At 41.7% G+C, this 17,146-nt stretch overlaps 3 protein-coding genes, 1 non-coding gene and 1 pseudogene across 7 annotated transcripts in view; 3 read left to right on the top strand and 2 right to left on the bottom strand.

Moving 5' to 3' along the window:
* Positions 1-1,044, bottom strand: part of PAK2 (p21 (RAC1) activated kinase 2) — a 109,672-nt gene extending 108,628 nt beyond the window's left edge. For both annotated transcript variants that reach the window (XM_054551037.2, XM_054551038.2), the window contains exon 1: positions 932-1,044. The gene's annotated coding sequence lies outside the window, so the exon portion shown is untranslated. The remainder of the gene's footprint in view (positions 1-931) is intronic.
* Positions 1-11,249, bottom strand: part of PIGX (phosphatidylinositol glycan anchor biosynthesis class X) — a gene marked incomplete at its 5' end in the record, with an annotated part of 25,162 nt that extends 13,913 nt beyond the window's left edge. The window contains 3 exons of the mRNA XM_024241204.3: positions 932-1,073; positions 6,413-6,476; positions 10,712-11,249. Coding sequence (XP_024096972.3) covers positions 932-1,073; positions 6,413-6,476; positions 10,712-11,249 — 744 coding nt within the window. The remainder of the gene's footprint in view (positions 1-931; positions 1,074-6,412; positions 6,477-10,711) is intronic.
* On the top strand, positions 8,062-8,116 carry LOC112131279 (U7 small nuclear RNA; annotated as a pseudogene).
* Positions 11,233-17,146, top strand: CEP19 (centrosomal protein 19). 3 transcript variants are annotated; one of them, XM_002814458.5, is made up of 3 exons: positions 11,233-11,427; positions 14,702-14,901; positions 15,514-17,146. In XM_002814458.5, exons 2-3 carry the CDS (start codon positions 14,760-14,762, stop codon positions 15,873-15,875), a joined length of 504 nt encoding a protein of 167 aa, XP_002814504.1. In that variant the 5' UTR covers positions 11,233-11,427; positions 14,702-14,759; the 3' UTR covers positions 15,876-17,146. The 3 variants fall into 3 exon arrangements, with proteins under 3 accessions (XP_002814504.1, XP_054407039.1, XP_009237965.1); XM_009239690.4 differs by having other exon boundaries at positions 11,301-11,427; positions 14,705-14,901; XM_054551064.2 differs by lacking the exon at positions 14,702-14,901 and having other exon boundaries at positions 11,247-11,427.
* On the top strand, positions 14,462-14,567 carry LOC112131283 (U6 spliceosomal RNA). The gene has a single exon (XR_002913382.2). It is a non-coding gene; the product is annotated as a U6 spliceosomal RNA (small nuclear RNA).

Below are 17,146 nucleotides of genomic sequence, written 5' to 3'. Positions count from 1 at the left end.
TAACTACGGGGTAAGATTCAGGTCCAGCAAGGGCAACAACATTGCAACTAGACAATCCTGGATCCATTTATTGGCTCTTCCATTTACCTATATGATTTTGGATAAGTTACTTGGCCTCTTTGTGCCTCAGTTTCTTTTTTTTTTTGAGACAAAGTCTCATTCTGTCACCCAGGCTGGAGTGCAATGATGCGATCTTGGCTCACTGCAGCCTCCGCCTCCCAGGTTCAAGTGATTCTCCTGCCTCAGCCTCCCAAGTAGCTGGGATTACAGGCGCCCACCACCACACCTGGCTAATTTTTTGTATTTTTGTAGAAGTGGGGTTTCGCCATGTTGCCCAGGCTGGTTTCGAATTCCCAAGCTCAGGCAATCTGCCTGCCTTGGCCTCCCAAAGTGCTGGGATTACAGGCGTGAGCCACTGCACCCAGCTCTCAGTTTCCCTATATATAAAATGGAGATTCCACCTCCAGGGTTGTTATAAAGATTAATTTATGTAAAGGGTGTGGGACACGATCTTTCTTTTTAAAAGAAAATGAAGATATCTGGCATATAGACATCTATTATATATTAGTTTCTTCTCCTCACATATCAAACTTACCCAGATGTTGGGGGTATATGTCATTCTCATTAACAAAGTTACTGTTGAGGCACTATTTATTCATCATTAATTTTCTCAAGACATACACATACACACAGATAATTTTCTTAGTCACTGAACTATGAACCACCTTAAAAAGCATGTAACTAGCTCAGTTTAGTTGGCTTATTCCTGACAAGAGTCACTCACTTGTCAAAGACTATGCCCATTCTACCTCTAAAAATGTCACTTTATACACTTTAAGAAAATGAAAAGAAAACCTACTATTTTTCCTTAATCCAAACTATAGCACCCCTAAATTAATTTCTCTCCCAAAAAATCCCCTAATAACTGTACCTCTGTTATGTTTCTCTCTCGTAATGAAGCCAACTCATATGGATCCACATAAAGTCCCGCAGGAATGTCCTGTTTAATTAAGAGTCGGCAGGTCTGCAAGTCCTCAATGCTTTCCCCAAACTTCACTTTGATTAAAAGGTCTCTGTAAGACAAGTACATTTAAAGTAAATCTCTTCATTCAACTGTCAAATGAGATAACATAACACTGTATTCCTATTAGTGAAAACACTATATTTCAAAATTCATTTTCCAAAAGTAGATTATAAGGTCAAATGAAATATTTATAACATGTCAGAATCATCCATTAGATCTTTCATAATTCATGTCATAAGCCACTATAGCATTATTGTAAAAATAGACAAAGATCACTGAAAAGGAATGGAATCCAATAACATTCACACAATTTTCAATAAAGGTACCAATGTAATTTAACGGGGAAAGGATAGTCTTTTCAACAAATGGCACTGAAAACTGGATATTTACACAGAAAAAAATAGGCCAGAGGGCAGGCATGGTGGCTCATGCCTATAATCCTAGCACTTTGGAAGGCTGAGGCAGGTGGACTGCCTGAGCTCAGGAGTTCGAGACCAGCCTGGGTAACACAGTGAGACCCAGTCTCTACCAAAAATACAAAATTTAGCCAGGCATGGTGGCACATGCCTGTGGTCTAGCTACTCAGGAGGCTGAGGCAGGAGAATCTTTTGAGCCTAGGAGGTGGAGGGTGCAGTGAACCAAGATCATGCCCCTGTACTCCAGCCTGGGTGACAGAGCAAATCCCCATCTAAAAAAAAAGAAAAAAGAAAAAATAGGCCAGGGATGGTGGCTCATGCCTGTAATCCCAGCACTTTGGGAGGCTGATGCGGGAGGATCATTTGAAGCCAGGAGTTTGAGACCAGCCTAAGCAATATGGAGAGACCCCTGTCTCTAGAAAAATAAAAAAATTAGCCAGGCATGGTGATGTGTGCCTATAGTCCCAACTACAAGGGAGGGTGTGGTAGGAGAATCTTTTGAGCCCAGGAGGTCGAGGCTGCAGTGAGCTCTGAAAGCGCCACTATATTCCAGCTTGGGGGACAGAGACAACACCCTGTCTCAAGAAAAAAAAAAAAAAGAGAGAGGGAGAGAAGATATTTTTTGAAAAACTAAACGCAACTTTAAGAGATGAAGAATATAATTTCTGAAATAAAAACTTACCCAGATGTAATTAAAAGCCATTAGATGCTGAAGAAGAAAAGATCAGTGACTTGGAGACAGAGCAACAGAAACTATCCAAACTGAAGCACAGAGAGGAAAAAAGACCAGGGAGAAAAAAGGAACAGGCTCCATGGCCTTTAAACAATATCAAGTAGTCTGGTATACGTATATCTGGAGTTCCTAAAAAAGAGAAGAGAATGTAACAGAAAAAAAATGAAGATATAATGGCTGAACACTTTCTGAATTTCATAAAAATTATAAGTCTACAAATCCAAGAAGCCAACCAACCCTAAACAGGATAAATACAAAGAAAATCACACCAAGGCACATTATTATCCAGTCAATGGAAAACAATCTTAAAAGCTATCAATAATTATGGAGAGATTAACAAAGATAAGAATAAGCTAGAAAATAATGGAGCAACTTATTTAAAGCACTAAAAGAAAAGAGGCTGTCATTCTAGAATTTTATATCCAGGAGAAAAATCCTTCAAAAATAAAGGCAAAATAAAGATTCAGACAAACACAAACTAAGAGAATTTGTCACTGCAAGAAATGACAGAAAGTAAATGATACTAGATAGAAACATAAATCTATAAGAAAGAAGAGATCAGAAATGATAAGTATGTGGGGGAATATAAAATACTTCTTTCTCATGTTTTAATTGCTTTCAAATATGATTGCTAGACAAATTGGAGCCCTTGAGCATTGTTGGTGGGAACGTAAAATGATGTGGCCACTACGGAAAACTCTATGACAATTTTTCAAAAAATTACAATAGAATTATCATGTGATCCAGCAATTCCACTTCTGGGTATATGAAAGCAGGCATTTAAGAGACAACCGTAAATCCTGTTCACAACAGCATTATTTGCAACAGCCAAAAGGCAGGAGCAACCAAAGTGCCCATCAACAATGAACAAATAAGCAAAATGTGGTATAAACATACAATGGAATATTACTCAGCTTTAAAAAGAAGGGAAATTCTGACATACCCTAAAACATGAAGGAACTGTGAGAACATCATGCTATGTGAAATAAGCTTCACAAATATTATGTGATTCCACTTATATGAGGTACCCAGAGGAGTCAAATTCACGGACAAGAATGCTGGTTGCCAGGAGCTGGGAGAAGGAGGAATGAGTAGTTATTGCTCAATAGGCAGAGTTTCAGTTGTACAAAATGAAGAGCTCCGTAAATGAGTGGTGGTGATGGTAGCACAATAATGTGAATGTACTTGATGCCACTGAATTGTACACTTAAAAATAGTTAAAAGTAGGCCGGGCGTGATGGCTCACGCCTGTAATCCCAACACTTTGGGAGGCCGAGGCAGGCGGATCACGAGGTCAGGAGATGGAGACTAGCCTGGCCAACATGGTGAAATCCCGTCTCTACTAAAAATACAAAAATGAGCTGGGTGTGGTGGCGGGCGCCTGTAATCGGGAGGCTGAGGCAGAAGAATCACTTGAACCAGGGAGTGAGAGGTTGCAGTGAGCCGAGATCGTGCCACTGCACTCCAGCCTGGCAACAGAGCGAGACTCCATATCAAAAAAAAAAAGTTAAAATTGTAAATTTTATGTTATAGGTATTTTATCACAATTAAAATAAATAATGTGAAAAGTGACTGCTTAAAGAAAAACCAATAACAATATATTGTGGGGTTCATAACACAAGTAAAAATTAAAGTAAAATATGTGATAACAACAGCATAGAAAAGAGAAGGAGATGAAGCTGTCATGATAAAACAGTATCTGTGACATGGAATAAAATTATCTGAAGACTGTGATAGGTAACGATTGCACATTGCAAACCCTAAAGCAACAAATTAAAAACAGAGAGACGTATAGCTAACCATCCAAAAATTGAGATAAAATAGAATGCTTAATAAATACTCAATTTACCCAAAATAAGGTAAGAAAAAAAGGAGAAGACTAGATGCAACAAAGAGAAAAACAAATGGATAAAAAAGTAGCTAGACAGATTTAAACCAAACCAACCATATTAATATTTACATTAAAAATAAACGGTCTAATCTCTCCAATTAGAATGCAGAGACTGACAGATGGATAAAACAGCAACTCCTTTCACAGGCTCTTGGGATTTGGAAAGAAAAAATACGGCCACCCTGAACTATATGCTATGTACAGGAAACACACTGAAGATAAAGACGATAAAAGTAAAAGGATAAAAAATATATGCAAATATTAATAATAAATATGGGATGGCTATATTAGTATTAGAATAAGGTGACTTCAGGACAAGGAATATTGTCAGTCATAAAGAAAGACATTACACAAAGATAAAAGGGTCAATTCATCCAATTCATCAAGAACATATCAAGAGCATCAACAACAACCCTGAATGTAGCATACACATCCAAAAACAGAGCTTCATTGTTAAATTCTATTAAACATTAAAGGAATAAATAATACCAATGATACACAGGCAGAAACTAGAGAAGAAGAAAATGTTTCCCAAACTATTTTATAAGGCCAAGAATGCCCTGACAGTGAAACCAGAATACGGCATCACAAGAGTCATGGGCCAACAGCCTTCATGAACACACAAGTAAAAATACTTAGCAAGTTATTAGCAAAACAGATCCAGATATATTTCAAGAAGATAATATCGCATGACCAAGGAGTAGGTTCACTATTGGAAACATCAATGTACTTCATCATATTAACAGAATAAAACATAAAAATTGTATGATCCTCTCAAAACAGAGGAAGAAAAGGTATCCGACAAAATTTAACACCCAATCATGAAAGAAAATTCTCAGGAAACTAGAAACTTAAGATTAAGTCCTCAACTCATAAAAAGCTATCTACAAAATCCTAACATAAATATACTTCATGGTGAAATAACTATACTCTTCCCTTTTTTTTTTTTTCAGATGGAGTCTTGCCTCGCTCTGTCGCCAGGCTGAAGTGCAGTGGCATAATCTCAGCTCACTGCAACCTCTGCCTCCCGGGTTCAAGCGATTCTACTGCCTCAGCCTCTTGAGTAGCTGGGATTACAGGCGCCCGCCACCACGCCTGGCTAATGTTTTGTATTTTTAGTAGAGACGGGGTTTCACCATGTTTGCCAGGCTGGTCTCGAACTCCCGACCTCGTAATCCGGGGACCTCGGCCTCCCAAAGTGCTGAGATTACAGGCATGAAACACCTGCACCCAGCATAAAAAAATTTAAAAAAAATAAATGAATCAGAATTTATATATCAAGTATCTGAGAATCATTTCAAAATAATCACCTTGCGAAGCTTCAGTTTGGGCAAGTTTTCTTAAGGAAAAGTTTCCACACCTTTTTACCAGACTTTTAAAGGTCTTCAATATGGGCAAATATTCATCTTTTGAAGATAATTTCTTTTATGGAAACAGCTTGGTCATTTAGAATCAACTGTAGTAAGACATAGTGATTTAGAGTAGTGTATCATAGTACTTGAGATGGCTTTGAAGTATGATATTACTAAATTAGAGTCAGAGCTCTATCACCCTAATTTCTACCAAATTATTTAAATTCTTTGAGCTCTACCTCCCTCATCTGAAAAATAAGAAAAATCATCTATTTCATGCCACTGTGAAGATTAAATGGAATATTGTATATATAGGCACTAGTTGTATACATAAAACAACCTCTGTATACGAGAGGGTGTGTGTAGGTTCTATACAAGTGCTATGCCATTTGATATAGGGAACTTGAGGATCTGAGGACTTTGGTGTCCTCAGGGGAGGTCCAGGAGGAACCAATCCCCTCAGATACCAAGGGACAACTGTACGTGGTAAACAATACATATTTGTTTTCTTCTTTGCTCCACTCAGTTAATCATTATTTCAAAGTGTGAACCACATATGCCATCACTGAGTAACTTTGAGGAAGCAAGTGATTTTTCTTTTTTCTTTCTTTTTTTTTTTGAGACAGTCTCACTCTGTTGCCCAGGCTGGAGTGCAGTGGCATGATCTTGGCTCACCACAACCTCCACCTCCCGGTTTCAAGTGATTCTCCTGCCTCAGCCTCCGAACTAGCTGGGACTACAGGTGTGTGTACCATCATGCCCAACTAATTTTTGTATTTTTAGTAGAGACAGGGTTTCACTATGTTGGCCAGGCTGGTCTCGAACTCCTGACCTTGTGATCCGCCTGCCTTGGCCTCCCAAAGTGTTGGGATTACAGATGAGAGCCACCACATCTGGCCTGATTTTTCAATTTATACATATTTCAACCATCAATTTTTTGCTCTCAATTATATGAGACATTATTTTAATAGAAATAGAAATCAATGGGCAACTTACCTGTGGAAACCATCTTTCAAAACTTCTTGCCTCAAAATAATTTCAGAACACGTGGCCCTTATGCCTATAAGAACCAAAAGATATTTTTTAAAAAACAAAAGCACTAAATAAAGTATTTAAATAATTAGAAAAGAGTTATTTTAGTAGGCTTTACTTGCCTAGAAAATCTAACCAATCTAAAAATAAAAACTTTTAAAATTTAAGCAATTTGAGATATATATATAAATCTACTTCCAATATAGCACTGTGGTTAAGAACAATGACTCTGGAGTTAGATTGTCTGATTTCAAATCCCAGTCTGTAACTTAATAGCTGTGTCAACTTTGGGCAAGATAGTTTATCTCTCTACTAGCTGTCATAAGAATTTAATGTATGTAGAAGCACTTAGAACAGTAGCAAGAGTACATATTAAGTGTTCTATATAACTGTTTGTTATTAATATTACTTTATTCAGGTGATCCCAAGATGCCAAAAAGGAACAGGATGGCTAAAGAGCCAGGAAATCTCCATTTTAATCCTAGTTCACCGAAACTGTGTATCAGATAGATACATAATGGCAACTTCTGTATTCTAACATCCACACCTACAAAACCAGGAAAATGGTACATTTATGCCTTATGGAGATGCTGGAAGGTTTAAAAAAAAAAAAAAAAAAGCAAAGCTGGAGGCATGTAAAGGTTCAATGGGTTCCACTGTAAACTTAGAATAAGCACAAATCTCAGTATACTGACTTCATCCAGATTCCAGACATTCAAGCTGTTAGAGCCAGGTGTACCAGCTCCCACCTCAGGTGGGAGGATTGCTTGAACCCAGGGGATGGGGGCTGCAGTGAGCTATGACTACACCACTGCACTCAAGCCTGGGTGACAGAGAGAGACCATGTCTCTAAACACAAAAAAAGAAAACTATTACTCAATGTAAGCATCTTAAAACTGAAAATTCAGTTACTACTGACCAGCAACTCTGCCAGGCATTTGCTATGGAACTTTGTCCCATTTCAAAAGCTGTAAATCTGTGGGAAGAACATTTAAAAAACACACACAAGCCTGGACAACATAGCGAGACTCCATCTCCATTAAGAAAAATACAAAAATTAGCTACTTAGGAGGCTGAGGTGGGAGGACGGCTTGTGGCCAGGAGGCAGAGGGAGGCTGCAGTGAGCAGAGATTGCACCACTGCACTCCAGCCTGTGTGACAAAGCCAGACCTTGTCTCAAAACAAACAAACAAACAAAAAAACCCCAAACACATACAGAAAACTATATATTATTTACATAATCCTGTTATTGTCATTGAATATTGTTGAATCCATTAGATGTATTTCTGAAAAGATGCATTAAGAAAAATGATGTGAAGGTGAAACTATTTGAAGGAATGAAAAAAGAATAGAAAAAAATAACATTTGTTAAATAATATCTAACATGCTAGATTCTCTACTTGGTGCTTTCATATGTGTTTTAACTTTCACAATCTATAGCAAAATAAGCAAAATTACTGCCATTTGTTTGCTGGAGGAAACTTGAACTTCTAAAGCATTAGTAAATGGCCCTGGGTCATACAACTAACTACGTGACCAATTAGAAGAAAGGTTTGCCTGACTTTTAAAGCCTAAGATACTTCCACTTTCAACCCTAAAATTGAAAGAAATTTTAGTGTTACAGCTCTTTTAGAATTTGTCTAGTTACATTTCACTGAAAAATCTCCAACCCTCAAAAAAGAAATTGTATTTGCTTTGGAGAAGCATATGATCTTTTCCCAAATAAACAAATCCCCAAATCCCATATGTATCTTGTACCAATCCAGATTTTTATTTGTTCTTTTTTTATTTTTATTTATTTATTTATTTTTTGAGACAGAGTCTCACTCTGTTGCCAGGCTGCAGTGCAGTGGCACGATCTTGGCTCACTGCAACCTCTGCCTCCCGGGTTCAAGCAATTCTCCTGCCTCAGCCTCCAGAGTAGCTGGGACTACAGGCGCGTGCCACCACACCCAGCTAATTCTTGTATTTTTAGTAGAGATGGAGTTTCATCACGTCGGCCAGGCTGGTCTCGATCTCCTGACCTGGTGATCTGCCCACCTCGGCCTTCCAAAATGCTGGGATTACAGGCATGGGCCACAGTGCCCAGCCAAGCAAGTCTCTGCCTCTTAAAAAAAAGAACAAACAGTCTGGGTGCAGTGACTCATGCCTGTAATCCCAGCACTTTGGGAGGGCGAGGCGGGCAGATCACAAGGTCAACAGTTTAAGACCATCCTGGCCAACATGGTGAAACCCCGTCTTTACTAAAATACAAAAAATTAGCCGGGCGTCATGGTGTGCACCTGTAGTCCCTGCTACTTGGGAGGCTGAGGCAGGAGAATCGCTTGAACCTGGGAGGTGGAGGCTGCAATGAGCCAAGATTGCGCCACTGTACTCTAGCTTGGCAACAGAGGGAGACTCCGTCTCAAAAAAAAAAAAAAAAGAGAGAGACAGGGGCTTACTCTGTCATGCAAGCTGGAATGCAGTGGCATGATCACAGCTCACTTCAGCCTTGAACTTCTGGGCTCAAGCAATCCTCCCGCGTCAGCCTCCCAAGTAGCTAGGATTATAGGCCCACGCCACCACACCTGGCTACTTTTAAATTTTTTTGTAGAGACAGGGTCTTGCTATGTTTTCCAGGCTGGTCTTGAACTCTTGGCCTCAAGCAATCCTTCCACCTCAGCCTCCCAATGTGTTAGAACTTCAGATGTGAGCCACTACGCCCAGCACAAATCCAGATTTTTCTTCATCATGTTTAATTTTAATGGCGGTAGGGTGACAAGTGAGGACTACTATCCAACTATAAATTAAATTAGAAGAAAAATTATGAACAGGCTTAAATTCTATTGGTATGTACAGACAGCAGTTGATCATTGGGACAGGAGAAAGGCTAATTTACAAATAGTACAGCAAATACTAGAATATTATGATTTTAAAGGCAAAAGTACCATTTTTAAACGAATTTGTTGGATGTGAATTTACCTTCAACATTTTTCCTCTTAAATATTACTTTGGTTGTGGTGAACTGGCTCTGGAAATTGACTCCTTTTTACTTTTTTTTTTTTTTGAGACAGTCTCCCTCTGTCACCCAGGCTGGAGTGCAATGGCGCGATCTCGGCTCACTGCAACCTCCGCCTCCCTAGTTCAAGCGATTCTCCTGCCTTAGCTTCCCGAGTAGCTGGGACTACAGGCGCATGCCATCGCGCCCCGCTAATTTTGACCCCTTTTTAATTATAAAATGCCAATGTTGGAAGCTTCTACAGATTACCAAATCCAACTGTTTAAAAATTCTTCTGGCCGAGTATGGTGGTTCACACCTGTAATCCCGGCACTTTGGGAGGCTGAAGAGGGTGCATCACCTGAGGTCAGGAGTTCAAGACCAGTCTGACCAATATGGTGAAACCCCGTCTCTACTAAAAATACAAAAAAATTAGCTGGGCATGGTGACGGGCACCTGTAATAATCCCAGCCACTTGGGAGGCTGAAGCAGAGGAACTTGGGAAAGGCGGAGGTTGCTGTGAGCCGAGACCGCGCCATTGCACACCAGCCTGGCAACAGAGTGAGACTCCATCTCAAAAAAAAAAAAAAAAAATCTTCTTGGCCTCATAATCCTTTGTTTAGATAAACTTGAAAACCCAATATGTAAACACACAAGTAGAACTGCACTGATTGACAGATACTAAACGGATCTAAATGGTACCAAGGATGACAGAAACATCCTCATTACAGATGGAGAAACTTGCCGGGTTTGTGCTTTCCTCCCATCAAACCTTAGCACTTTATTGTAATTATTCCCGCACTTGCCCGTCTCAGTAGTACAAGCAGTTTGCCAACTACTACTTGCACGAACAACTAGCAGTTTGCCACGCAGTCCTATATTCAGTTTGAGGATTCTCAGGCCTCACAGGGCGCTAAGGCCTCGCTGGCCCTTGGTGATCAGAAGCTTCGTGCAGCTTAAGAGCATCCCAAGACGCTTGACGACTGACTTTCCTTCTCAGAACTTTAGTAACAGGGCGGCCAGTCCAGCCTGGGAACCGCAAGGCCCGAGCCCGACTCTCCCGGATACCCGGGATCCGCCGCAGAGCAAAGCGCACGGGAGGGCAGGGGAGGGGAGGAGGGCACGCGGCTCTAGTGTCTGACCTCCTCCCGCTCGCCCTACTGATCTAGGTCCCGCGCCGGGTCCCCACATCCCCGCAACCCGCGGAGAAGCCCGGGAGCCGGGACCGCTCCCCACGCTCTGGCCCCCAAGCCCCGCCCGCACTTTGCAGCCCCGCCCCCCCTTACCGGCGTCAGAGCGCGCGGCAGTGAAGGCCGCAGCGGGCCCGTGCGTGAGCGCGGTCGCCGCCCCGAGGAGCAGCAAGGCGACCGCCCGAACCGCCGCCACCCGAGGCGCCAGGACGCCGGAGGCCGGACGCCCGAGAGGGGCGCGCGGGGCCAGATGCGGACGCAGGAAGGGGCCTGGCCGCCCGCAGCTCCTACCGCGCGCTGCCCCAGATTTACCGGCCGGGACCGAGGGCTGGGTGCGCGCGCCTAGCGCCCGCGGTTCCCAGCTGCCGGCAGCCCCGGCCCCCAGCGGTTCCCGCGCGGCGTGGGGCGGTCGTCCCCGCCCAGCCGTTCCTCGCTCCGCCCACCCGGGGGCGGGCGAGGAGCTGCGCACGCGCGGGGACCCGCGCCCGGCCTGTCGCTGTGGAAACGGCTCGGCCAGCGCCCGCCGGGACCCGGAATCCCTGCACGCGGAGGTGGGAGCCGGTGGACTGTGCCCCCGGCCGGCCCCCACCTCCGCTTCCCGGTGTTTGAGGGTTCGGGCCTCCCGCCGGGGAGTTCACCCTTCGGGCTCGTCAGTAGGGCTGTGGCTGTCGCCTCTTCCTGCAGCGCCAGGCTCCGCCCGGTCTCACAGTCGGCTTAGGTGCTTTGCGTGCACTGCGGTTGGGTGGAAAAACCCACTCCTGGTTGTTTAGACGTTGGCCTGCAGAAGATGTCATTTCTGTATTCCTCTAAGGGTAAGAAAGCCAGCCTTGCACTAGTGGAGACGTGAGTAGGGAGAGAATCGTCTACCCTTTGGGGGACATCCGTACCCTTAGGTGCTGTGGGGCTTCCTAACAAGATTGTAGGCAGTTATTGATCTCTGGGGAGAGGAGTATTGGTGTCCAGGAAGAATAATTGGATAAACGTGCCGTCCTTCTTCCTAAATGGAGTGGAACCTGTAAGCAGGCCAAGAGAGCATCCAGGCGGCTTGGAGTGGAATAGAGGGCTCTAGAGCGAGTGTCTCAAAGAGGAAACAGAATGTATGTCAAAACATACTATCCAAAACTGAAAATAGCCGGGCAAGGTGGCTCACGCCTATAGCCCCAGCACTTTGGGCGAATCACCTGAGGTCAGGAGTTCGAGACCAGCCTGGCCAACATGGCGAAACCCCGTCTCTACTGAAAATACAAAAATTAGCTGGGCATGGTGGCAGGCACCTGTAATTCCAGCTACTCGGGAAGCTGAGGCACGAGAATCGCTTGAACCCAGGAGGCGGAGGTTGCAGTGAGGCGAGATCACGCCACTGCACTGCAGCCTGGGTGACAGAGCGAGACCCTGTTTCAAAAAAAAAAAAAACTGAAAATGGTAGTATAAGCATGTTTCTTAAGAAATGGAGAGATAAATTTTGGAAGACATGCCTTTTAAAATTCAATCTGGCTCCCTATGAAGAGGAGTAGGGCCAAGGACTATAGTTTGTTGTTATAAGCCTCATAGAATTATTTTATATTCCAAATACAAACATTACTTTAGCAAAAATTAAATTTAAATTTTAAAAAGAGAGTCTAGTAAAAAAATAAACTACATTATTTGAGTACCAACTGCATACATCTTTGACGAGTACAGCCATTGCTTCAGTGTGTGGAGTTTATGTTGTGCCCGGTAGGTTCTAGTTTACTAACATCAAATTTTAGTTAGGTGAATTGGGAGTAGTATTTGTTTAAAAAAAAAAAAAAAAAAAAGCAAGAAAAGAGAAGGAAAAGAAGGAGAAAATGGTGTGAGATCATTGCATCAGATTAGAGGTAGAGCACAGTAATTTTTTAAAGTAGTTTTTTTTTTTTTTTTAAGAATAGGCGTATCATGCTTTGGAGATGCTGTTGTGCAGTGGCACCATCTCAACTCACTGCAGCCTCAAACTCCTGGGTTCAAGCGATCCTCCCACCTTGGCCTTTGGAGTGGCTGGGACTACAGGTGCATGCTGCCACGCCTGGCCAATTTTTAAATTTTTTGTAGAGACATGGTCATGGTCTTGCTGTGTTGCCCAGGCTGGTCTCAAACTCCTAGCCTCAAGGGATCTCCCCTCCTTGGCCTCCCAAAGTGTTGGGATTACAGGCCTGAGCCACCATGCCTGCCTCCATCTTTTTGAGATGGAGTCTTGCTCTGTCACCCATGCTGGAGTGCAGTGGTACTCCAGCTCCATCTCAGCTCACTGCGACCTCCGCCTCCCAGGTTCAAGTGATTCTCCTGCCTCGGCCTCTTGAGTAGCTGGGATTACAGGCACCTGCCACTAAGTCCAGCTAATTTTTGTATTTTTAGTAGAGACGTGGTTTCACCATGTTGGCCAGGCTGGTCTCGAACTCCTGACCTCAAGTGATCTGCCCAACTTGGCCTCCCAAAGTGCTGACTGGGGTGAGCCACTGTGTCTGGGCTTATATGTGATTAATTTTCTAAGAGTAAAAATTCTCATGTCCAACAATAAGTAGTGAATAATATGATTATAGTACATCCATAAAATAAAACACTTAGCAGTCATATAAAATGTTACATTGTAATAAAACATTTAATGACAAAATAATAATATATGTTGTTAAATTTGAACATCAGGAAATAGCTTGTATGATATGGTATGTATGAAACATACTATAAACTATATGCCTAGAAAAAAGACTGGACACAATCAAGGGTGATTATTTTCTATATGTTTCCCCTCTCCTTTGCCCCCAGTATTCTACAATGAACATGTATAGTCACTGCTAAGTATTTTATAAAAAGTATGTTCCTAATAGTGATTCTCCAGCAGAACTGAGTTCATGAAGATATCATCACCCTATGCCACTTTACCTCAGTGTTTCTTGACATTTACAAATCTTCCTGAGAATGTCATAGTCACATCTAAAGCAGTGCTTAGGATTAAGTGTATTATTTGGGATTGAGGGTGGGGAAAGGAAGAGAGAATAGTAAGTATTCATCTACAAATAGCTGTGTTTCTTGTAGCTAGAAAAATATCATATAGTGAGACACACAGGCCAAAATAAAAGCCCTGCAGACGTTACTGACTCTTGTATATGAAGAAGCTGATATATATGATGTATATGATGTAGCTGCAGACATTACTGACTTGTATATGAAGAAGCTGATATATATGATGTATATGATGTTGCTGCAGACATTACTGATGTGTATATGAAGAAGCTGATTCTGCAGCAGGTCTGCTTTTTGATCAGGCTTCTAGACTAAATGCTTACGAAAATGTACAGGGACCATCATGTTAATTCATAGCATTAAACAATGTATGGAATGCCTACTACGTTCCAGGTATTATGCTGAGATATTGTGGTGAAAAATGAATATGCCCCCACCCTCATGTAGCATATTGACTAGAAGGGAAGATAGATGATTAAATAAATAATAACAAAAAACTCCAGTAAAATAATTGGGAAAGTACAAAGGAGACAGTTCTGGACTGGTGAACCTCTCAGGACAAAATGATTAAGGTTAAAAAACTTACCTTATCATAGTACCTTGATACCGAGGATGCTTGATACGCCCTTTCTTAATTGATAAATAGTAAAGACCCTATAGGTCAGCTATTGGGCTGACTTAGGGGTTCATATTCGATCTTCAGTAAGAGTGCAGTACACTAAGAGGTTCAAACTGGATTGCATCCCCAGATTCACATATGAACAAGTCTATATCCTTGAGAAAACCAGAGAGTCTTAGGGATCCAACAGATTGAAACTAACCCAGGATCAAACTGAACTTTCAGGGCAGCTCTCAAAATAACTGAGCTTTGTGGTCGCTTCAGTGCACATACACCAAAATTGGAATGATACAGAGAGGATTAGCATGGCCCCTGCGCAAGGATGACACACAAATTCATGAAGCATTCCATATTTTAATTAAAAGAAAAATAATGAGCTTCACAGGCTGAGCATGTGTGGCCAGAGCTGGACTAGAACCAGATCTTCTGGGGCAAAGGGGTGAAGGGAATGAATGACATTTATCCAACACCTAGTTGTTTTTTCCCTTTAGCAGGAAATCATTATGCAACTTACACATATTCATCAGATTTCCTCTGACTTCCCTGGACATGTACGTGGGAATGATGTGCACTGCCAAGAAATGTGGGATTAGGTTTCAGCCTCCAGCTATTATCTTAATCTATGAGAGTGAAATCAAGGGGAAAATTCGCCAGCGCATTATGCCAGTTCGAAACTTTTCAAAGTTTTCAGGTACCTCATGTCTTATCTTGCCTCCTGTCTTAAATATTCTCTAAATACAGGTTCGCATCATGACTCTGTTAGGGACTGGATGTGTGACACTGGATGGATTACTTACTGTCAATGAGCTTCAGCTTCCTAATCTATAAAAGGGAATTGTAGTGTTTTTTTCCAGTTTGATAATTAATAATCCTTTTGGGATTGCTGCCTAGGTTAAATGATATAGCATTGTTCAATAATATTAATTCCCTTCTCTCCTTCCAAATGTTTTTTGTTTATAGTCTTAATATTTTATTAATACCACTACTGCTATCTAAAAGCTATAATATCACTTTTCTTCTCAGACATATTCTCCAGTTGAAAGTGTTTAGTATCTCTACAAAGTGATTTTTAAGTTAAAGAAGTCAAAACTATATCTGTCCTTCTCCCACCACACTGAAAGCTCAATATAAAGGAATAGTTCTACAAAATAATTCATTCCAATCAAGCCATTTAGCTGCTTGACTATAATGGAGATGCTTTCAGGGTTCAGAGTTTTTGTTCTATTTTGGCTGTTGCAGTAGTTTGTGGCGTATATGATGTACGTGGTATGTATGTGGTATACAGTTTTCTTCTCTCTTCCAGATTGCACCAGAGCTGCTGAACAATTAAAGAATAATCCAAGACACAAGAGTTACCTGGAACAAGTATCCCTGAGGCAGCTAGAGAAGCTATTCAGTTTTTTACGAGGTTACTTGTCGGGGCAGAGTTTGGCAGAAACAATGGAACAGATTCGACAGGAAACAACCATTGATCCTGAGGAAGACCTGAACAAACTAGATGACAAGGAGCTTGCCAAAAGGAAGAGCATCATGGATGAACTTTTTGAGAAAAATCAGAAGAAGAAGGATGATCCAAATTTTGTTTATGACATTGAGGTTGAATTTCCACAGGACGATCAACTGCAGTCCTGTGGGTGGGACACAGAGTCAGCTGATGAGTTCTGATACCAAACACTCAAAACATGCATTGGGCTAGCAGAATATCCATGTTTATTACCAGACTGGTTCTGGAAAAAGCTGTAAAGAATACTAAATATGTTGGGTTATAGGGGACTGACCATGTTACTTTTCAAAACCAGGACATTTAACGCATCTACTATGTAGGTGCATGAGGAATATGGGAAAAACAGAATAAAGGAATCTGCCTTTAAGGAGCTTACAATCATGCCGGGCGTGGTGGCTCATGCCTGTAATCCCAGCACTTTGGGAGGCTGAGGCAGGTGGATCACCTAAGGTCAGGAGTTCGAGACCAGCCTGGCCAACATGGTGAAACCTCACCTCTACTAAAATACAAAACTTAGCAGGGTGTGGTGGTGGGTGCCTGTAACCCCGGCTACTCAGGAGGCTGAGGCAGGAGATTCACTTGAACCCAGGAGGCGGAGGTTGCAGTGAGCCGAGATCGCGCCATTGTACTCCAGCCTGGGCAATGAGCAAAACTCCATCTCAAAAAAAAAAAAAAAAAAAAGCTTACAATCTGACTGGAAGATGTCAAAACCTGTGAAAAGCTAATTAGCAGCATTAAGCAACACAAGCATTATCGCCAAATGCATGATAAAGGCCAAAGAAGGCCAGAGCGTATATTACTGTAGAGTAGAATAGTAAGGGAAGACTTTGTCCTTTAGTAAAGAGATAGGAGGTGGCCTGGCCCTTGAAATAGTAGTGTTTAGGTAGATGCTTGTGTAGGATTCCTGATAAGAGCAACTGAAAGGAGAGGGGAAGTAGTAAAGGGACAACAATCAGAATTTTTTTTTGAGGAACCATAAGCAAATTATAGTTTGACAAGATTGGGGGACATATATGGTTACCAGGGAATTACCTCTTATGTGTTATATCTTTATATTATTTATCTCTGGAAAAGAGTGCCCTGCAAAATTCCCTACAGCTGCAAGCAGATGTCACTTGATGGACAGAGGGGATTTCTGCCCCTCCGGTATCAGGAAATACATACTAAAGACATTGGGAAACGCCGAACCTCTTCCCATAAATAAAAGGTTTGTTTGTAAAATGGGAAATCCACCCATAATAAATGAACAATAGGCACTGCCAGTTTAGGCCTGTTCATGAATGGATCTGCAAGAGAGCATCTTCGTTTAACAACGTTATCTGTGATTTGATACATTTATCCTTATTACAATATTGTTTAATTGGTAGAAATTCTATGTTTTCTACAAGGAAATTGATGTTTATTAAATAAAACAAAATAATTACTCACTGTT

The sequence above is a fragment of the Pongo abelii genome, chromosome 2 (assembly GCF_028885655.2).
Source record: "Pongo abelii isolate AG06213 chromosome 2, NHGRI_mPonAbe1-v2.0_pri, whole genome shotgun sequence".
Classification (NCBI taxonomy): Eukaryota; Metazoa; Chordata; class Mammalia; order Primates; family Hominidae; genus Pongo; species Pongo abelii.
Note: the sequence above shows the minus strand (reverse complement) of the source record. Positions and strands in the feature narration are given on the sequence as shown.